Source organism: Grus americana, chromosome 26, assembly GCF_028858705.1.
Source record: "Grus americana isolate bGruAme1 chromosome 26, bGruAme1.mat, whole genome shotgun sequence".
NCBI classification, from domain to species: Eukaryota; Metazoa; Chordata; class Aves; order Gruiformes; family Gruidae; genus Grus; species Grus americana.
Genome location: NC_072877.1, coordinates 640,973 through 663,561, shown reverse-complemented (window position 1 = coordinate 663,561; position 22,589 = coordinate 640,973). Strand labels below are relative to the sequence as shown.

The 22,589-nt window shown below is 45.1% G+C and overlaps 1 protein-coding gene across 3 annotated transcripts in view; it reads right to left on the bottom strand.

Annotated features, from left to right (window-relative positions):
* DPYSL2 (dihydropyrimidinase like 2) overlaps positions 1 to 22,589 on the bottom strand; it is a 56,018-nt gene that overhangs the window by 20,336 nt on the left and 13,093 nt on the right. For all 3 annotated transcript variants that reach the window (XM_054804592.1, XM_054804591.1, XM_054804593.1), the window contains 3 exons: positions 19,576 to 19,664; positions 18,064 to 18,248; positions 100 to 264 (listed from right to left, as the gene is read on the bottom strand). In XM_054804592.1, coding sequence (XP_054660567.1) covers positions 100 to 264; positions 18,064 to 18,248; positions 19,576 to 19,664 — 439 coding nt within the window. The remainder of the gene's footprint in view (positions 1 to 99; positions 265 to 18,063; positions 18,249 to 19,575; positions 19,665 to 22,589) is intronic.

The following is a 22,589-nucleotide window of genomic DNA, read 5'->3' as shown; positions in this document are numbered from 1 at the left end:
AACAGCTTTATTGAAATGTTAGAGTAAAATATATCGCAAGAGCCAGTCCTGAAAAATAAAGAGGGGAAAGGCTTCCCGGAGCTTTCAGTAACAACTTACCATGATCTTTAACCAGAGCTTCCATCTCCTCCTGGACACCTTTATGCCACTCAGTGATATCCACATGCAGAGAGTAGTCGCAGCAGGATTTGCTGTCTGCCCATTCTCGCCACTGGTCGAACGCAGTCAGCAAACTGGTCCCTGGCTCAGGAACCACGTGATCGACTGGGAAAGACAACCAAAGCATTGGTAAATGGCTGGCACAGAGTTTCCTGGGTGTCCAAGTCAGAAAGCACATTTTGCAGAGGCTGCTGCAAAAACAAGAGATCCCCTTCCCCTTAAAATATTTGAGTTTGAAAGACCTGGTTTCTAAAGCCCCACATCTGAGAATGCAACCAGGAAGCTGATTACGGAGCAGAAGCTGAAGGAAATAATTCAATTACTACAGCCTGTTTACTGCAATTGTTTGTGAATGGAGCAAAGGAAACTCCTAGGGCAGCAAATACAAACCAAAGCAGAGAGTTCTATAAACACTGCTCCCCTGTTTGGTGACAAATAAACAATGACACAGGCAAGATCCCCTGTGAGCATCAGTCAGCAGCTTTCGGTACTCAGCACCTCATGTTCAAGCAGTGCCTTTGTCTGTGCCTCTGGACGCGCTACAAAAGGTGTCCAAAGAGCGCAAAGATGTATTACTGCTAGCACGTACGCGGTGACAGCCAAGGACTCCACATGTAGATCAGAGCTGCTTCGTGCTACGCATCCCGACCGAGAGCATGGTGCACAAGCAAGGACTGGAAGAAGCAGGACCAACAGTCTGTCATGGCTGGAGAGAGACCTCCTGCAACAGGATGGTTCCGCTTGCGCCTGGCATCTGCTCAGTCTGATCCTCGTTCCAGCCTTTAGAACCTCCTCATTAGGTCCAGCAGCAACCGGGTCCTTCGGCAGCTACAGGATACCCCAGCAATGCTACAGATGCGCAACAGGGCAGCAAGAGAGATTTGGATCTGAAGGTCTAGTGTTCCTCCCAGCAATCTGAATAGCATTCAAATTTTTATTAATCTTCACTAAACACAGTGAAATAAAAGAAGCCAGCCAGCATCTCAGAAACTGAACTGCTGCTGAGAGAGTAGGAAAAGCCTGCGGGACTTCAGGGGTCACAAGGCGGGCAGGCATTGTTGGGGAGGAGGAGAGCACCCTGGCTTGATATTAAATCGTCGCACAAAAAAATAAAAAGTCACTTCAATTATCAGCAGAGAAATTCACGCAGTTTATTTTTATCTTTACTGGTGAGTATCTGGGCTGCCATCAGCTCAGCAGTTAGCTGTAAATCACAACTAGGGTAAGAGACAAAGTCCTTGGGCCCTACCCGCTCTCAGTGAAGTACAAAGCTTTGCTTCGCCCCCACGCAGACACATCAGCCTAGATTTACTGGTTTTGCACTGCCTTAGGATCTGGATTTACACCGGGAGCTCTTGACCCACTGCAAAAGCAGTACAGCTCTCCTGAACAACCCGCCAACTTCAGCCACCCGAGTCGGTAATGACGTCTCCGATGTTTGAGATGTGCAAGGGCTGCAGAAAGCCGAGAGGATTATCCAAAACAACCATCCTTCCCGCAAAGCTCTGCCCACCCTCTCTCCCTTTTGCAAAGGTGACTACGTGATGGAGAGCAAAACAGCAGTTAAAATATTTGTGCTGTTCCAAAAAGCTTGTGTTTTCCCCTCAAAGCCCCATGCTAGCCTGCGAAGGGAAGGATGTGATGTACAGTTCTTTGCTGATACATGGGCAGTATGGCTGCAGCTTCGATCAGCGGTGGCTTAGGGGTTCACGGGTGGCTGGTGGCCTCCGTCCGCCCAGATAGTGGTGTCCCGCCCATCAGAGAAATCTATGCCATGAGTGAAGGCTCTGAAATTTGCCTGGTGACTGGCATCAGATCAAGGATGTGCTTTTCACCACCCTCGGGAAAATCAACCCAAATTTAACCAGATGATAAACTGTTTTTTAAAAAAATCATCCAATTTCTGTTCCATGATCTCCTCCTCCCCAGTGGTCAGAAACCTTCCACTAACTTCCAGAGTGAATTGTTTCTTGGCCAGTACGTAGCCCCTTGTCACTCTGCCAAAGTTAATCTTTAGCTTAAGTAGTATGAACAACAAGGAGAAAACTAACATTCTCTCTGCGTTACCAACAGGATACAGAGAAAACCCAGGTTTTCAGAAATGGCCAGTGCCTTAACACAAGAGCTGTCTTCCTCAGCCCACTGACTAGTTAAAAAGCCAGAAAAGCTCATTTAATTAACACATCACAGTAATAAATCCATCTCTACTTAAGACGAAAGGTGCCCGAAGAGCTCTATCAACCCCAAGATCTTACAGGGCTTTTGGGCGTTAGGAAATTCTGCCTGGAGGCATCAAGGGGTTAACACAGTGGAGTCTTCACAGCCCAGCATGGAGCCCCTAGGAACGACTCCGGTGTCTAGGATCAGAGCTTTATCACCATCTTATTTCATGCGCTGCCCAAGTATGACTAATGGGAGTTTGTGGAAGGAGTGGGAGAGGGGGTAAGGGAGCTCTATCAGATCTTTGACAAAGTCAAACCACAGCTGGTTACAATAAGGATAAGGGATGGAGGTAGTGGTGCATATGTGCGTGAAAGTCAGCTCTGGGGATTAGGAGTATCTCATATGGAAGCTGTGCTGCCGACACATCTCATAGCAGGTCCCTTGAGCTCAACCGACAGCCAAATCGCCCATCATCCCCATCAAAACAGAACACAGTTTGTTTCCATAGCAGCTTTCTGCTCCGTTACATTCACGTGGAAGAAGCCAGCAAGAAGGCAGCCTGAATGTGCAAGGTAAGCCAACAGCCTTCAAAAGCTTGTGATTTAACTAGTCCAAAGAGACTCGGGGAAGGAGCAACATGATAGAGCACACCATGGGATAGTCACAGTGACAGGGACAGCCCCGGACAGGGCTCCAAGTGCTGCAGCTGCTGTACCTGACACACAGCACCCTGGAGCAGGAAGAAAGCTGCGTTGCCACAGGTGAGGCAGCAGAAGGCTGCACATAAGACACAAGGAAGGTGGATGTAACCCTAAGTGCTGTCCAGAGGTAATTCAGACATAAATGCAAAGGTCTCCTCATTTTTACCATCCCTTGTTACAATGGAGGGGAACAACTACATTGCAAGATCACAGCCTACATCCCCACATGCTAGGGTTGGGGTTTTCGGGAGCCCAAATAAGTAAGAGTGAGCCTAGATCCTTTAAAGGAGAAGAGTCAAGATTGGTTCTTCGCCTGCCGTTAAAAGAACAGATCATTGCAACTACTTCTGCCTATTGGTATGGATAGAATCACCCACACGCAGCTCAGAGGAAGTCCTCCTTCCAGTCCTCAGGCATAGCTCAACAGCTCAGAGTAAAACAAAAAGCTTTTTCTTTAAGGTCCCTGTGCTTCAGAGCAGTACAAAGCAGCTGATGAAAGCTCCATCCGCCACATTCCCACAGCCCGAGGTTCCCAAGATGACCCTTGGGTATGATCCACCACAGGACCACGGACACAAGGTCTTCTGACCCACCGGAGGACGCGGCAAACCCAGCCGTGGAGATTACCCTGGAGGCTTCCCATGCGAAAAGCAGCGTGCTGTCCTGACCTCACTGAACCACTTCTCTCTAGGGAACCCAACAGCTTACTGCTCCATCTTTCGTTCCTTCATCTCGGAAACCAGGAATGTTCAATTCCTGCAGCCGCTGGAGTGGCCTCACGTCTGCAGGACGCACTCAAGACAAACTGTTGCAACACAGACTGTTGTCACCCCTTTATTCTCTAGACCACTACAGCCTTGATCTCTGCATCCTTCCAAGCCCAGATGTTTTCTTCCTGTTGTTGATTATTGCTGTACAAATGAAGTCAGCTGCTGAGGTCTGAAAAGGAAGTTGCCAGCTCAATTTAAGCTCAAAGCTTGCTCCAAAAAACAGAAACAAACCGAATTAAAAAAGAGAAAAGGAAAAGATCATTTAAGTATCACTTCAGCAGTACTGAAACCTTCAAAGGAGGAATTAGATAGCTTGTGGTCCTTGTAGTGGCTCCCTGAATCACAGTGAATTTCAGGCCTAATCCTAATGTTTCTCTTTATTTAACAAACACTCTCAGCAAGTTACATGGCAAAGCCAAGGTTAGGATTACAGTGGTTTCTCAGCTACAAACAGAAAACATTCTGTAGATTTATCTCTTAACCTTCTGAGATGCAGAATCCAAAATGCAACAGCCTATGGCTTAGAAGCAAGCAAGCCCGTTTACATCAGCAAAGTAATAGCTTTTAAAAAAAAAATTTAAAAAGGATTTTGTATTTTACAAATTACCTGATTTTTCCCTTGGTAAAATACCGATGAGATTCCAAAATTACTGGATAATCCGTTCATATTTTCCCCAGACAAACCGAGCGTTCATGTCCCCTTGGAAGGAGCGGGATTTGAGCACCTGTGTACCCACATGCCATGATTATTCCAGCCACAATCACCAAGACTCTTAATTACCCCTCCGATGTGCCTGGCTTTGCTCTCCCGTCACTACACACAGTCTCACTTTGCTTACAGGGTGCATCTGCTCTTACTTCCAAGTATTTCAGCTCCCACTCACCCATCATCCATGGCTGTTTTTCTGCCTGTCTCCCTCATGATCCTTCGCTCCTCCTTGGACAGATTAATCGGCTCGAGATTAAAGGCAGACAATAAGCCGAAGTGAGACAACAACACTAACCGCTGTTAGCTTATCTGTGCGGCTTTAATACACCAGAGCTGGCATTCAGCCACACTGAAACGGTACGTCTCCAATGAGCCAAAATGGTTGAGTGCTGCGGGGGAGAGATAACAACCACCAGTGCATCAGGCACTCGGTGTTAAATGGAAAGGGGAAGGCAAAAACTTAGAGGAATTGATTTAAAGGGAACTTTCCGAGCAGGGGGAAAATAAAGTAGTATTGTTTGAATGTAAGCATGAAAAAAATCTAAGTAGGGTAGAAGTGACAGCATCGGTTTATAAAGCACTAGCGTTACTCATCACAGCACCGGTCAGTGCGCGTTGGCTTTAAACATATCTTTGTTCTTCACTCAGCTGCCCTGTCGTCTCCCTTACTTTAAAACCATGCCGCCCCGCGAGCTGCGCGGCACTCCTAAGATGGTGCTAATCTCAGCTTTAAACAGTGGCTTTATAAAACGTTGCATCACATCTTGGCTTCCTTTGACAAACTCGGACACGCCGCAGCTTTCTGGTCCTTAAGAGCTTTTCTGAAGCCGGGGGATATCTGCGGCTCTCGCCCAGGCCCTGAACAAGTGCCCAGTTTGGGAACGGAGGTAGCTGTTCTGCACGGGCACGAGGGATCACTCGCAGAACGCTGGGGAATTGAACCAACAGCCTGCAGGATGCTTTGAGACTGAAGCCATAAAAAAATCCCATATAATCTCTCTCTGGCACTTTGAAGCTCTCTCTCTCAAAAAAAAAAGGCAGTTTAAGAGCCATGCCTTTATATTTTTGACCCCTCACGAAGCTCAAGAGAAATTACTGCTTCAGTGGGAAAGCTGAATTCAGCTATTAGCCTTGCTTTGAAAACAAAACTTTTTGGATGGATGTCCTCATGGGTGGGGATTAATGGGTTTTATAGCTTCCTGCTATTGTGGCATGTTCAATTTTTTTTTTTTCTCTTTTGCATCCTGCCTCATTTGAGCAGGCCTTGGCTTGCTAACAACCCTTCCTGGAGTTTCTATTAACAGCCCTTAGATCGAGCTTTCCTCTGTAAAAGTTTTTTCAGCTGGTTTAATTACGTGTCATCTAAAGCATGCATGAAATTCTTCTTGGTCTTCAGCTAACGAACCAGGAAAGAGAAAAACTACCAGGAAAGAGAAAAACTATTTAATATGAACAATATAAACGTGAATTAGGGTCAGATGTTACAAAAATTGTGTGTGTAATAAAACCATGTATGCAGGGTTCCAGTTGCTATTATAAACTGCAGTTTTACACATTATTTCCTGCTCCTACTAGTATTAAATGTGCCTATTGTTTAAGAGGAGTTTATAAGGTGAAAATCCTTAACATTTAAGCCTAACTGTTAGCAGTCAGATTTACCCTACCCAAAACTTGAAATAGCAGCTTGATCACTATAAACACATCTGCCTTTTTAATACTACTTAATCTTCACAGCAACTGCATGTGATGAAATCTGGTGAATTTATTGACTTGTACATTCTGTCACAAGCCATTTTATTGAGAGGTTGTAATTAAATTCAGCCCTGGTAATTGCGCAGCTCCCTGCTTAGAAGTCTGGAGTTGTTGCTAGTCTATGGCTGCAGCAGTATTCTCCCGGCGCTGGTGTGAACTGGGAGTAGTGCTATGAGAGCGAGTGGAATAAAAATCAATATACATGAACTGAAAGTCAGACCCTTGACTGACCCAAGAAGCTTCACAGAAGATTATCCCATAATCACAGACCCTATTTCATACACAGACTTAAAACTCTCAGCTAGTAAAATACCGCAATCCCTTCTGCTATTGCTTAGATATCATTATGAGCCTTTTACGTGTCAAGAAATTGAGCTGCCGAAAACTGCCTTGTCCAGCAACAAAATTAAAAGTCAAGCCTCCCAGCAACCAGACTTCTGCTTGAAGTCTTGAAAGACAACTGCCAGCTCACCAGCTCTGCATCAATTTAGGCTAGAAAGAGACCTCAGCATTTCTTCTGAGCTCAAAAATCCCAAGCCAAGTAACCTAGAAGAGCCTCACATCTCCTATGTTCTGATTTCATACCCAGTTCTTCCTCTAAACCACACTCCGGGTCATGTTTTTGATCTAGGACAAGAAAGGATAGCTACAAGATCACTTTTAAGGTAATTGAAGGTAATGAAAAGTCAAATGAAGAATTTTCTTACATCCTGGATCCAGCAATCAGATTTCAGCCTTGCTTATTTCTGGGGATTTATTCCCACATTATTTTATTATTGCTGTGGGGTTTTTTCCCCCCGAGAAAAAATAGTGAAATACAGAGATTGTTCTGAAGAGTAACAACGCTCTGCTCAGAACAGCATTTACCATGCTAATACAACTACACAAGGACTGTCCGCTTGTATGTGTCTGCCAAACTAACAGAAGAAAAGGCAGGCTGAATGACATCGCGTGTTGTTTTCTGTCAGTTTAGATCCAGTTTGTTAGACTCCATGCAGAGAATCAGAAGCTGGGCCAGGCTCAGAAGAATTAGACATATCCATGCTACACTGATTACATTTTCAGATTGCAATGTTCTGTTATTCCCTCACTGATGTCATACAGATATTTCACTTGTCTTTTTAGCTGATTAGATCCAAAAATATAATTAATAATTTAATGCCAGCTGGACACAAATGTAAAGAATAGGGGTCTGTATGTCCAAACAGTAATTAATAACCCTCTTCAACAGCTGGAAAGACTACACATTTAGATCAGATCAGAAAAGGTCCCATTTCTTTACAGTACAGGTTTATTGTACACCCAAGCTATGCTTGTATCTCAGGAGGTCACCATGATAGAGGCGGCAGGGAGCCAAGTTCAAAAAAGACATTTAAGTGTTTCCAAGGTTTACTCTTTCTTTTAGGCATACTACACACTTGAAGTCTGCAAAAAAAGAAGTCCACAGGACTTCAAAGACTTCCATATAAATTGGCCTGTAAACCTGGAGGGAATGGGATTGAGAAAACCTCCGTTTGTAGCCATGGATTTCAAGTCAAGACAAAACACAACTATAACAACACATCCAAGGGGCAAAAGTTTGATCAGAAACAAGAGGACAAAAGATCAAGTGCCGTAAGCCAGCTCTGTCCCTCTCAGGTCAGTGGAGATATCCCCTGCCGGTCAGGCTTTTTCCACCAGCCGGGAAGCTGGAACAATCCTGGATTTGCATCATTGTCGCCAAGACCAGATTTTGGCTTCTCAGCTTCATTTCATTGCCTGTGGTTGTCTCAGGGGGGCATTGGAGATGAAGAGGAACACAATCACAGAAGGGGAATTTTTACAATGGAAATTTGTGATGGTTCTGAGAAGGTAAGAAAGATGAATTTTTTTCCCCAACAAAATAAACTAAATGCAAAGAGTTCTGATTCTATATAATCACCTTTTTTTTTTTAAAACAGCTTGTGAGGGAAATGGGGGAAAAAAAAAAATCTGCTTGGTGAACCTGTCCTTTCCCTCTCTGTATTTGCCATATAAACATCTCCCTTTGCTGGACAAGGACCAGACACTTCCTCTTCTCATGGCTGTAATGACGTGACATCATGCTTTGAGGAAGGTTTTCATCAATCACTGTCATATCACTTCTGCTGGTAAGACACTAAGAGTCCCCATTCTGCTCTCAGATAAACTACTGACTTTGATGACTGTCAAACAGAACTATAGACAAGGAAGCGAGGACTGAATCAGACCCAAATGTCCATGTGTCCATAGAGAAAACTGTGGTGGGATCTGATGTGGAGGTGCAGCAGAACCTATTTTCTAACGAACCTATTGTGGGACAGAGATCAAGCAGCACGTTCACACTGCGCACGCCAATATTCTGATTACACCTAGCCATCTGCCAGTTTTCTATCAACTTTGTGAGGCTAATATTGCCTGCAAAAATAGCTACTGAGATTAAGTAAGAATAACCTGTAGGAGGCCCTAACTAGATCGTCCTTAGTTTAAATCGGAATTCTGTGACACAGTCCGCAACAGCCGAATTTCCTTCTTCCAGGTCTGAAATAGCCCTGTCCGGCCTCTGAAGCAGTTTGGTATCTTCCCAGGCCCATGAACCCCCCTTGTTTGGGGGCACAAAGCACCATGTTTGAGGTAGGAAAGGATGCGCTCTTGGGCATCACTGATCTGGCTGACCCAAAGACAGACACTAAGCCTGCGGCTCTTCCAATCCGGGACCCCTACAGCAAACTGGTTAGGAAAACGCATGCATTCAGGACGCTGCCTTTTATTTTTTCCATGCACTAAGCTTTTACAGGCAACTCTTACATTCTAGACATCAACTTAATTTCCTGTCTCAAACACGAAAGCCAGAGTGATCAATAGCCTGAATTGGCCCTGGATCCGAGCTGCAGGACAGCTCGGTGTGAGTCATTTCCATGCAGCTGCCATCTTCCCCTTCTATAGGGTGTGTGCATAGCAAAAGGACTAACTGCTTCACAAGGCAGCAGAAGCAAACTCTGGTCTTGGGACCATCGGCTAATTCTACTTCACATAACAACATCCTGCACATCTATCTACCCTTTTCTCCAGCTACCATTGTGCTACAAGGACTTTACAAAACCTTTTCAGTTCACAGTGGATAAAGAGTCTCTGCACATCAGCCTGAAAAGTACTTTGTACCCCATTAGTAACTGAACTCTTTGGACACTGATACAAATCCTGAGAAACGTTACCTGAAATAACACTACATCCCAACAGACTTTTCTTTAACTGACACACGTTTTGGGAATGAGATTTTTGAAGCAATATTGGGTTACACTATCTCTTGCTGTGCTATACCTTGGGAGCCTTCCCCCTTCTCCTTTGCACAGAAGCAGCGCTGTGTAGTAATACGGGATCATACTCCAGGAACTCCTTTACCAGCTCACGTTGCCTGTAGGCTGTGCCAGGGAATTTCATTCATATGGAAAACACCACAGAGTCCCCCAGATTCCAAAAATATACACACTGCACATATGTAACCGCTTTCAGGAACAAAGCAATCTGGTGAAAACATGCCCTAGAAACGGTCAGGAAGGGGAACTTCTGAAAGTACAGCCCTTTTTGATGGGCTTTGAAAATTCACCGAGAGATTTCCCAGTCAACATTTGCATGTTAAAGTCTAACGGTTCCTCCTATGACTTAAAATAGGCTTTCAGGATCCAGGAAGCCAGAAGCACTTTACACACACAGGGCTCACCTCCTCTCTGCCTCACACAGGGTTTCTCCTTTTATTCATCTCCTGATGGTAACCAGAGCCGTGCATCATGAGCTGTGGGGACCGGGTGTCTGCTGGGAGGGACAAGGACCATCTCATTGCTGGGTGGCATCCAGCATTTCACACGTCGGGCTCTCAAGGCAGCTCTCCATCAAAATAATCACTTCGTACTTACAATACGAGGGTCTAGGTGAACTTAGCTAATTGAACTTACAGCTTACAACCCCTCGGCAACAAAGCCACCTCCCATTACGGACAGCTAGCAACTAACATGGAGAAATTAAATTACATACCCATTGCCACAGAGGTAGTCCTAACACTAACTGCAGTGCATCAAGGGAAGAAAAGAGTTTTCCCAGAAGCCATAACTCTTAAGTGCCCATCGCTGCATTCCTTTTAAATGCACATGGCTTCCATGGGAGTTAGGGTTGTGCAAAGATGCAGGCACAGCCCCAAGTTGGTAACAACTGGCAATTTATAAGCATGATTAAAGTATGCTAGACAGGAGGAGCTAATTTGTATTCCTTAAACATTTCTCCCTCTCACCAGAAAGATTAAAAAAAAAAAAAAAATCCAGTTTCTAAGAAACAGATGGGATCTATGAATTAAAGCCATAGCGGCTGAAGGAAAGATGAAAAAAGGCTCTGCTACCCCAAGACGTCAAATTCCACTCTACAGATGGCACTCACCCGAATCCACCCCAAGTGAGAAATACTGCATTTAGTTTTAGCCATCGCTTCCTTCAGGCATCACTTGCTTCCTTCCCCTGACATGCAAAGCTAACTCCCAACGTGGAAAGTTAAAAGTTCCCGTCTGACAAGGATGGTTTCTGCTGAGTCAAGCTCGCGGGAAGGTAAAAGAAGCCAAGGGATTGAACACTGGTAGGAAGGCAAAAATCCGTGCCCAGAAAAACAAGCAAAGAAAAGAGCTGGAGGCACCACTTCCTGCTGTTTCTTTTAAGACCTTGTCTCAACTTGAAGGTGATTAAGACAGGTTATCTAGCAAGATTTAACACACATACCCTGAAAACCTACCACAGACAGCTAATGATGTGACATTAACAGAGGTGGATAATTGTGTTTTATTTTTTTAAGATTGCTTTTCCATCTACAGTAGACAGGCTTTAGCTGGAGGACCCAACTTTTACACCTGCACCCTTCAACGTATCACATGCATTTTCCATCGACATAAGGGGCTGTGTAAGACACAACACATTGGTGTCAGCTCTTTACTTTTCCTGCGTGACATCCATAATGTATGGGACTCGGGGATGAGAGCATTGGACTTGTGAAAGCAAGAAAAGCATTTAAAAGCAGCTCTTCAAACAAAAGATCATGAACTCTTCCCCATGCAGTGGGAAAACAGCACTACTGATCCCAACCATTATATGGAATAAGAGGTATTAAGTGCTATTGCATAAACAGACAACAGCGGTTATTTCTCCTGAGTGAGTGCCAAATCCCTCTTTCTGGGTGCATGGAAAAATCTAGGTCAGTCACATCTGCAGGAAGACGGCTGCGCTGTCAGTGGTGTTGCCATTTCAACATCCATTTGTTCGTAACTAAATCAGAGTCTCCAGGCTGCAGCACGTGCGGGACAGCCTCCATCCGCTCCTTCCTCCACAGCGACAGGCGTGGAGCGGGTCCAGAGCAGAACGGGGCAAACCAGAAATGGAGCAAGGGCCCTGCTCACACTTTAAAAAAAATAACCACTGATGCCAAAGAGGCAGAAGGCTGGGACAGGAGCGAGGGCCAGGATCCAGAGCAGCTCTGGGAAGGGCAGAAGATGGGAAAATGGGGGAAGAAAATCTACCGATTGACTTACAAACCAGCCGCGCTGGACTGCAGTGGTTTCAGAGGACTGCGGCCCAACAGCAGACACTGCTGATTTCACCTTTCAGCATTAAAAGCAAAGATGGCCCAGCTGGTGGGCAGGGTCCTTGGCCTGCACACCTGAGAGCCAGGGGTAAACACAGTCACCCCACAGGCCTCCTGCACAGCCCCTCAAGTCCTCCCCTGCTCCTCACAGGAGCCTGTTCGCTCAGCAGCAAAGAGATGACAAACAATAGTTGCGACCCAAAAGGACAAAAAAAACCCAAAACACACACACTAACACACAACCTACGCTGAGGACTGAACAGCCATTTCTTGCTGCGCTAACTGGCGAGAGGCATCGAGGGCTCGGCAGGTTCCTTTCGTTCACTTCCAAGAAGACCCCCCTTTGGAAACCCCACCGGAACAACAGAGGCGATCCCACCCAGCAGAAAGCCAGTGTTGCAGGGATGGCTGGAAGCAGAGCCGGCCCCGGCAAGGCAGGCTGAGATGCCTAATGGACTTAGAGGGGTTTAAAAGCTTGAGAAGAGTAGCTCGCAACAGGGGAGTGCCCATCTCTCTTGATGGACCGACTTTCTCACTAATGATTTTAAGCTCGCTCTGAATGAAAGCAACAAACACATCAGCAGGAAGCTGGGAGTCGGTGAAGCGAACAAGATTTAGCGTGAATCAGTGCAGAGGCCAAAGAGCGTGGAGGTATAAAAAGCACCAAGGGGAGCTGGGGAGAGGAGAGAAAGGGCTGGAGGGACTCTGCACTCCTGTGTGGTAATGTCATCATCTTCGTAACAGAGTTCAAGGGAGCCTCTACCCATATAAATCACCAATAATCTGTTATACAAGCAAAGTGGGCATTTTCATTACATTTCTAGAGAATTAAACATTTCTTTGCTGCAGAAGAACCACCGCCAGCTGCTAGAGAGCGAAACAAGCCATACACCCCAACGCAGCCCGTCTGAAGTGCTAGTCCCCAGCTGCACAGTTCCCCTTTTATCTCTGCTACCGGGTGCAAAAAGAAACAAAATTTAGGCTGGTGTCTGGGGAACAATGCAGTGCTGTGTACACACAGCCACAGAGACTTGGTGAGACACAGCAGCTCTGTGGTCACTGCCCTTGGACTCCAAACGCTTCCAGCTCAGCCACAAGTCACTGCAGCCGCTGCTGTGCCACCTCCTTCTGCCTCTCTGTTTCCGTCCTCCTCCTTTGCCCACCTCTCTTCCAGGATAGAGCTAACCCCGATAACATAAAATAGCAGCACCCAGTAGGGTAGAATATGATCTAGTCTTCGCTGGTGAGTCTAAACACCACCCCATGCCAAGTTGCCCTTGCCCCAGAACACTGCCTAGCCCTTTTCTAAACCCTACTCTAATCTCACATTGTGGTTTAGACTCTGATCTCCTTTGGAGTGGCTCCATTCTCTCAAGTCATGCTCAGTTCAAAAACCAAGAGGTGAGGAAGCATGCTAGACTGGAAACATTTCCTTCTAGCAAGGTGGTGATCTTCAGGATGACCTAGGAGACCTGGTGTGAACTCACTACTAATCTGACTGTAGCCAAGCAGCTAACACACTCCTGAAAACCTCTGCTGCCCTGCACACGAGCTCCTGCTTTAATAGCATGGTAAAGCACTGGGAAGCAGACTGCAGCCCATGGGAAGTTCCCCTTCATTTTCTGAACCTCCCAAGATACAAGGGCTCATATCCCTAGCGTACATTCTCCGTGTTATTAGGATAACTACTAGTCAAGTTCAAAAGGCAGCTGGCTTCCAAGTCACCAAGCCAGAAAGAGCTATAATTTCTCTCACTGTAATTTCTCTCTATGATTATAACAGTGGTTGACTGAGTCAACACAGGCAATGTCAGCAAGCAATTTCACTCAAGGACAGCAGATACCCAGGAAGAAGTACAGTCTTTGGGAGGGGGGGCTGAAACGCGTGTGGGAGCTGGCCGGGATAGGTGCAGTTCTCACTAGGACATTAAACAGGCTAGAGGATCAGAGAGCCAGTAAATATACACAGCTTAGCTTCAGTCTTTCTGAAGGGTCAGGAGCAGAGAAAGGCAATCCTGCCTCTACTGAAATCAGGGAGAGTTTTACCATTGATGTTGATGGGGATTTCACCCATCACAGTTAATAAGCGACCAAACCATCACAAGACTTGGAGAGGCCACCCTGTTCTTAGCAGTGATATCTTCCTTCGCTAATAGCTCCAGGGACTGTTTTACATCCTAGGGCATCAACCTATCTCAAATCGGGACAATAGGGACTCAAAACTGCCATCTTTAGCTCAACAAAACTGTGGCTCCATAGGCTCCATGGCTGAGAAAGAGCCTCTTGCAAAGGGCACCTTCGAACGAGTCCTGTTCCAAAACTCCGCAAGGACTGTTCTTTTTCCATGGAATACAGGGGAGCTTAGGGAAGCTACCCTGAATGAGCTGGAGCCTAGCTAATACTCCTCTCTCCTCCAAAGTCTTCTGCGGATCATCCTGGAATCCTCCCTTCAACTCAATGCCCAAACACTGCATTCTGACGTTTTAAAAGGGCAAGAATCCAAGTTTTTTTCCAGAGTAATGTTATCCTAAAAACATGCGCAGTGCTGTTTGCCCTCGGCTGACATACACTAATATTGTTTTAAGGTAGGGACAGAGAAAGGCTCACGCAAATTGCTGGTTCAGGAAAACAAACAATCATATCACAATACATCATTTCACTTCTCAGCTCTGCACAGCAAAACCAACTATATTTTTTTCATACGTTAGCAAAGTCAGTTGGAGTCTTGCCTTTGGCACTGAAGAGGGCAGAGACAGAAGGATCATAGCTGGAATTCCTGTTCAGATGGCCTCCGTGGAATGAGCAGCTAGAAAAAGAAATCAGCCCTAACTCCTGAGCGAAGCAACCCAGGACTGGAGAGCCCTGTGGGAACGCAGGTGATGTAGAGCAGAAAAGGGCTAACTCAGATCCTCAGCCACTCTCCCTCGTTCCAGCTGACCAGGGGATGAGCTGGGAAGCACTGGATTGGAGCCAGATCTGCTTCCCACCAGGACAGACCTCCGCTGGTCCCACACAGAAAACAACCGGTACCAAACGGAGCAGCCCTGAGAGTCAGATTCTCCCATCTCTGATGCTGTAGTAATGAATTTACTTTAAAGGGGAAGGGAAGTAAACGAGAACAGGGCTTGGAAACAATAGGTTACATTCTTGAACTCCTGTGTGCTTCCCTTGGATGTGTTTGCCGCGAGAATTAAAGGAACAACGCTGAATTTGATCTGAGCTGAAAATGAAGTTCACTGAAACCATAGCAGATGTACAGAGTGAATTCCTGGCACTGCTGAGGTCAACGACAAAACTCGCCATTACTTTGCCAAAGCCAGGATTTCACCCACAGTTTTTAGAAAACCAACAATCAATAGAAACCTATCCAAGATTCTTGGTTTAATTTGACTGAAAAATGTACATAAAACAAGTATTTCCCTACAGTGATTGTAAAGTAAACAGCCTTAAAGTGCCCTCCTGCATAAAAATGTGAAACAAATCGAAGCATGAAGCTGACTAACCTGTTTTCTTGCACAAAATGAGGGCTACGTATACAAGAGGAAAACAGATGGAGTAAAGCTATTTGTAAATAAATAACACAAAGTTTGCTTGAAGCACAAATGAAGAAACATGGGGGTTTTTCTGACAAAGCTCACAGCCATGAGGCTAGCTTTTCCAAAAAAGCCCGAAGAGCAGAGGCACACAGCTAAGAGACATTTCCACAAGAAGAGCATATTCTCTTTTGAAAAGGCCCAGGCACAGTAATTAAAATATACAATGACATAAACATCAGCGTGTCCTTTTCAGGCTGCAATTTGTTTGTGATACTATGAATCTAGTTCACTAAACGCTGTCCTATTTATCATAAAATGAATAAATGCCACAATCAGCCAGGACTCCCACCTGCTTTGGGAAAACTCAAAGGCCACCCACCAAGAGCATGTTCTGGAGGGCAGTTCCGCATGCTTTCTTGTGGAAAAACATTTTTGCAAATGGTATAATTTTGCTAAGAAGAGAGCAGCTGAGCTGACAGTCTCTCCAAGGCTTTGAAGTCTAGCTGGATTATATTTCCTGCTTTCCACTGTTCAGCTCCAGTTGCTGATACCTGCCCATCAGCAATGTCTCTCCATCATCCTAAGCAGTCCGATTACTGTCCTTGCTGCTATGCTTCAGGAAGGTGTTTTTTGTTCAGAGATGATTGTGTATTTTGGTATCCTAATCCGAGACACAAAGGCAGTAAGGTCAAATTTAGCTACCGGCCTCCTCTACATGGTTTGCCCATGGTCATTATCTACATTGTGCCCATTTTTCACAGCCGTAAAATGAAAAGTTAGAAAATGGGGGACTCTCCTCCAATTTCCCTAACTCAGAGATGTGTTATGACCACCATTAGTGAGATATTCAGATACTACAGTCATAAAGGCCGTATATATCTACACATACACGGAAAAGTCCCAGCATTTCTGAATTATGAGGCTCTGTATAGGTAAAATTGGGCAACCAAAGTAAAGGGCTACTTTAGAAAATTTTGACTGAGCAATTTCTGCTTACAATGTTTTAAAAAGCGCCGCTGGGGGAAATAATGCTGGTAAAAGCTCAGATGCAGATGACAGAGAATGTTGTTTTGACCTAATTCAACTTAACAAGGAAGATAATTCAAGTGTGAACCAGGTGTGCTAATAACAAGGGAAGAACCAATGAAACAAAGTCAATGAACTGAAGCTGAAAAGAAAATACCATTTCAGTGTTATTAATTTAAATTGACAGCAAAGATTTGAAGAAAAACTGGATATTAGTGTGCACAAGACCATCCACAGCTACTCTCACTTTACATTCTCTGTATGTGTGAGGTTATCTTCATACACAAACTTCATACTGTAAAGTGATAACATGATGAAAAATCATTTCCCAGATTATTTATTTGAAACATTAGACCAAGCTCATAGGCCAGACACAATCTCTTTGCAAGGCCCAGACCCAGAAAAAGATTTTTTTTCTGAAACACAATCTAGCTGTGTTTGGACCACTGGCTCCTACTCCCAACCTCCATGTCAATCAATCCGAGTCTGCCCACCAGGCTGGGGATCAAAGAGTGCTCATAACCATCCTCTAAGAGATGAGGATGTTCTAGTCCATAAGGAGCTAGGTTTGAGCTCAGGAGGGTTAGGCTGACTCCTGGCTGCACCTAAGATCTCTTTATGTCTGCGGGTTGGACAATAGACACTAGTACCCGTTCTGAACCATGCTCTTTTTATTTCTCTGTACCTTAACTCCCCTCCTGTGAAATGGCAGCACCTCACAGTACATGAAAGAATGCAAGATGCTCAGATATTGTATCACTTTACACGTTTATCCCATATGCGGCAACAGACTGCAGGACGCCGTGTTACAGCTGCACTGCAACAGAGGCGTTGGTTTTTTTCCTGGCTCAAGCAAGGTTAACAACAATGACTCACTCATGGAGTTTTAAGGTCCTGGCTCTGACAAGCCAAGCATCTGTAGCCAATGCAAGCGGGCACAGGTAGCCTGGAAGTCATTCATGAGGCATTTTAGAGCCAGAGGGAAACACCATGAGTGTCTAATCCTGCTGTCTGCAAAACAGTCAGTCTGTCTGTCTTTATTTTGAGATATTTTCATTTCCCGATTTCTCTCTTCCTCCAAAAGAGGATATGAGCACAAAAGGAACAACAATGCTAACAAAATCCTGGTGCTAAAGCTGTGGACGTAAGCGGGCATGTGTAAATCCTTAAATAAGTGGCCCAGTTTTCAAAGACACATAGTACACTGGCATCGAGCTTCTGGGCATGAACCATACGATGGACATCCATCCATAGACATCGTGAAGAAAGGAACGGGGCCACAGGAATGTGGAGAATCTGCTACTCATACTGGAGCCTGAGGTCAAAATGACACTTGTTTCAGTAGGAGCAGACCCAAGCATCTGGCAAAGTCACACAAGTAGCAAGGTAAACCCTGCCAGCAGAGAAGACAAGAGTGAAATGACTGACAGCTGCAAGGCGTAGAAATCCTGGGGTCTTGTTTTTCCACCCCTTTCACTACCCTTACGAAGCTTTTCTCAGCAACCTGGACAGACATCAGAAACCCCCCACTGCGGGTACCTGCTCCAAAATATCACACGACTTATACAGTCTCTGTACTTATCCGAGAAAGAGAAAAGTAAAGCTTTCTTGGAAGAGAAAGAACAGCCAGCTTACTGATCATGGTGGTGCCCCCAGCCAGTGCAGCCTTGGTCCCTTGGAAGAAGTCATCAGCAGATGTCATCCCCTGCTCCGGCATCTGGAAGCGGGTGTGAACGTCAATCCCTCCGGGAATCACCATCCTGCCATGGGCTTCAATAGTTTTCACTCCCCCTGGCACAATCAGATTCTCTCCTATTTGCCTGAATAAACAAGTTCCAAACAGCAAGTCAGACACAAACAAGGCAAACAGCCTGTAAACATACACCCTTGTGCTACTTAACCCAGCTAGTGTTTGCTTTTTTCCATATAAAGCAACGTACAGGATCAGCATAGATGGCTGATAATACTTTATTCTTCCCCTTGAAGCAGTTGCATAATTGAGAGCAAAGTGTGCAATTACTGCAGGACCTCAGGGCAGTATTAGTCTTAACAGGAAGGAAAAGAAGGAGCCACACTGGCAGCTGGAGAGGGGACCATGCAGATAATCAGATGATCGCTGCACCAAAGACAGCAAGCGCCTTGCGAGCAGCTTTATTGGGACTGGACTGGGGCTGCCAAGTGGCAGTCCAACACTTGATTCTAGCTATCTAACAGCAATTTCGATGTTAGTATTGTTTTGGGAACAGGGGAAGGATTTTTGCCTCTATATTGTCTACTTTCCTTTCACGCATAAATATTATGTAGTCCCTGGACAAATATAAACCCTTGCAGACACCGGTTACCAAATTCCTAATGATACCCTCAAAGCTCTCTCTAGTCTAGCTCTTCACAGATGTATTTTTAAAAATGCAATAGTGGATGACACATTGCAATTAATTAGCTGTCTCTGGCTGGCTCCTTTAACTTTTAACCTTGATTAACAAAGCACATGTGCTGACTGTTTAGCCAGAACAGGAAAATTCCTTGTTTGTAACCTCTGGCTCGTCCATTTTTTCCTAAGAGTAATTTTCCAAAGAAATCTGTAATATATTTAACGTGCCAGAAACGCATGTTTCAGGACTGAAAACACAAGCGTCTCTGAACCTCAATCCTTAAACGACAGGATCATTATTAACTTTGAGGGGGGTTAGATTGATCCTCGTATCATAGAATCATAGAAGACAGCGCTACAAGAGACCTCAAGAGGTCACCTAAGTCCAGCCTCCTACCCTAAACCAGAATTAACTGTACTAGGATTCTGAACTCTGGATTCAAAATATCTGAAGTCATAACTCAGTAAAATGTTACAGCACAGATAACTTTAAACATATGTGTCATCTCAGCATGGGGCTATTCACATGGCTAAAATTAAGCGCATGTAAGTACCTCCTTTGACCCACGCTTTAATAACAGTGGGGGTTTGGCCCATTTCTTTATTTAATTCAACACCTTGTTTTTAAAGTTCCTCCATCAAACACCAGGATATATGTGAAATACTCACTTTTCATTGCAATCAGCTATATTAGATTGAGACTAAGTTATTCCTTGCTCATCTGCAGTACATTTCTATACATTTCCAATCACAACATGGTATCAGGCTTCACTTACTTTATCAACCCATCTTCCATGTAAATGTCTGCATAGAAAGACTGGTCGTCATTAACTATTTTACCACCTTTGATCAAAAGACGATCACTCTGCAACACAGAAGCATACAACAATACATAATTATTCTGTGAGAACGCTGACAGTCTGCAGTGTCACTTCAGTGATAAAAGAGACGGAAACAACCTCTGCATTATTCAAAAGTGCATGTCAAAACACAAGTCAATTGCTGCACTTTCAACTGGGAAGATAAAATATTTTATTTCATCTGCAAGTCCTTTCATCAGACTAATGATCAAAAAAAATCAGAAGGGAAAAGGAACTGGGTTCCAGTGGGCTTGTCTACTTGGCATCTTCACTCACACCTGCAGTCTGCCACCATCACCTACAGCAAAAGCATTAAATAACACTTCGAGGGGTGCGTAATAGCCACGTCTCTATTTTTTTTCGGCCTTGGTCATATGCAAAATTTCCTATACGCACCCACACATCGGAGTCACCACTTGGCTAACTGAGTCAACTGCTGTCAGGGAAATGGACCCAAAGTCTGTTACCACGGGTTACACAACACAAACAAACTCATGTTCTCCAACTTAGTGATGTTTCAATGCAGTGGATACTTTTACTGCCTTTCCAGAGCACAACTGCATCATCAGATGAAAAGAAGCATATATTAACAAATTAAGTTTAAGAGAAGGATTTAAAAAAACAGTTATTAAAATTCCCTCCCATTAGAAGACAGTTTGGCAGGAACAGAAAGGTAATTATAGCAAGGCAGCTATCAGGCGATGTGCTTTTATCTCAGCCCAGGTTACATCTCGCTTTTATGAGATTTTAGGTCAAAATCAAATTTATCTTTTTTTGCAGCAGTCATAAACAAGAGCGAAACACACTCTGCAGAGCACTGGATGGGGAGGAAAGTTAAAAGCGACTGCGATGTTCCTCTGGTTCCTTCACTGCCTGCATTACAGATGCACGTATTTAAAGCAAAGCACATACACGTTATGCAGCGGTCAGTTTAAACTACACCTTGGCCTTTATGCCTGCGCTTGTACTTACTCTGATTCTCTTTCCTCCTCCCAAAAACGTCTTTGCAAGAGAACAAAGCTATACCAGTACAGCATAGCCAGGCTGGCGAAGCCAAATGCTGAGTTCCAGAAGGGGTAGGGAGCAGGACTTTAACTCGGTGGTGCCTTGAACTTACAGCAAATACATATAGGCCAGTGACAGTGTTGCTCGGGACCCTTATCTCAAGCTGGGACTCTGCTGGTCCACCAGAAGAATAAGGCATTTTCCCAAAGAGCTTATAATAAAACTGAAGAGTCGGAGCACTCGATTCTCAGCTGACACATGCTGACATGGCTCTTTCAACGCCAAAAGGGCAACATGAATTGCATCAGCTACTGATTTCTACCATTATGTCCACCTTTTATATAACTGCTAAACATCTGAGATGTTAAATGTCTCTCCTTCCCCCTCCTTTTTTTTTTTTTCCTTCTTCCTCCTACTGCTGCAATGGAGACTTTCCCTGAAAAACACCACCAATTTAAAAAACAAAGAAAGAAAACCCCAAGATTTAAATTTAGGATCTGCTGTGAATGCCAATAAGCCCGAATGAATTAACTTGGGGTGTGAAAAACCCACTTGTCTTTCAATGCCAGCCTCTACAGCAAACTGTCCTACATGTTTACCACTTCTAGAAACACTGCAGTATCTATACCCACCTCTAGTGCAGACTCCTTGTGCTATTAAAAAGGCCAACTACTATTGAAATCGGTTAGTTTGGCCATCGATGGCACTGACAGCCTGAGTTCTAATGCACTGGGCGTCAATTAGGAAAGAATACATATATATATATAGCAACCAACAAAAATGCAGCCTAGACCATTTTAATAATGCTCTGAACGCTTCTGCTAGTAAATAGGTCTGCTGCTGCAGCCGTACGGTAGGCTCTGAAATGAGTGCAAATCCTTCTGCTCATTTCAACCACCTTGGAGACAAAAGCGCACGCAGTTTGCAACCGTGCAAGGGCCTGCCACTAAATCTGGATGTATTTACTGATGCAGTCAAAACAGGACAGCTAGACTTTGATTATCCTTCTTCTTCAAGTATTAGTCTCCACAGATCAATTCTGGGTTTATACACCAGCAAATAAGACCAGAATCTGGCTTTTCCTACCCCTTATCTTTACAAGAGAATTGCATCGGGTGCACGTAACACAAATCAGAGCATTTAGTCATAAGAAAAATGCGTCACACTACTTTTGGCCCGTGACAGCAATTCAGCACTAACCTTCATCGTTATTTAAACGCCGGCACCTTTTTAAACTCTCTACCATTGGACTCTTGAAGGGAAACTCTTCCCCCCCCCAAAAAAGGAGGATGCTCCATTTATCACGTACCAGTTTTGTGCATCCCCTGCATTTCATAAACATCATTTAAAACCTAACTGTACAGCCCAGCGGTTCCTGCACAAATGTCACACTTTAAAGCTCCATTTCAGAGCTCACTTTTCTGCCTCCGAGGCTGAGGAAGGAGGACTAGGATGGGTGTGACCGCTGCGCCGCTGCCAATAATGAAAAACTCCGTGTCAAGAAAAATAAATGGCTGTAACTGCCCGTTAGATGCGAACATCTCTCCTTACGTAACGAAAAGTTAGTACCCTTGGATCCGCAATACCTGCCCTAAATCGGCTCCCACAATAACGAAATCAAGGGAGGGGTTTATATAACGGCTCCTTCCCTTTTCCCCCAGGATTGCATCGAGGAGCGGACCGAAACGCGCGCGTTGCGAGAAGCTTCTTGGGGAAGAAAAGGAAATGCTGCTCCATCCCAGGCCCGCCGGGGGCTGCGGCCGATCCCACCTCGGAGCCGCCCTTTACCGGGCTGGGGCAGGACGGCGACGGGGGGGGAGCTCCATCCCCATCCGCCCGCAGCACACACACCCCCCCCAACCCCCGGCGCTGCCGCCGATGCTCTCCCGGGGCCGGGGACACCCGCGGCCGGGCCCGGCTGCAGC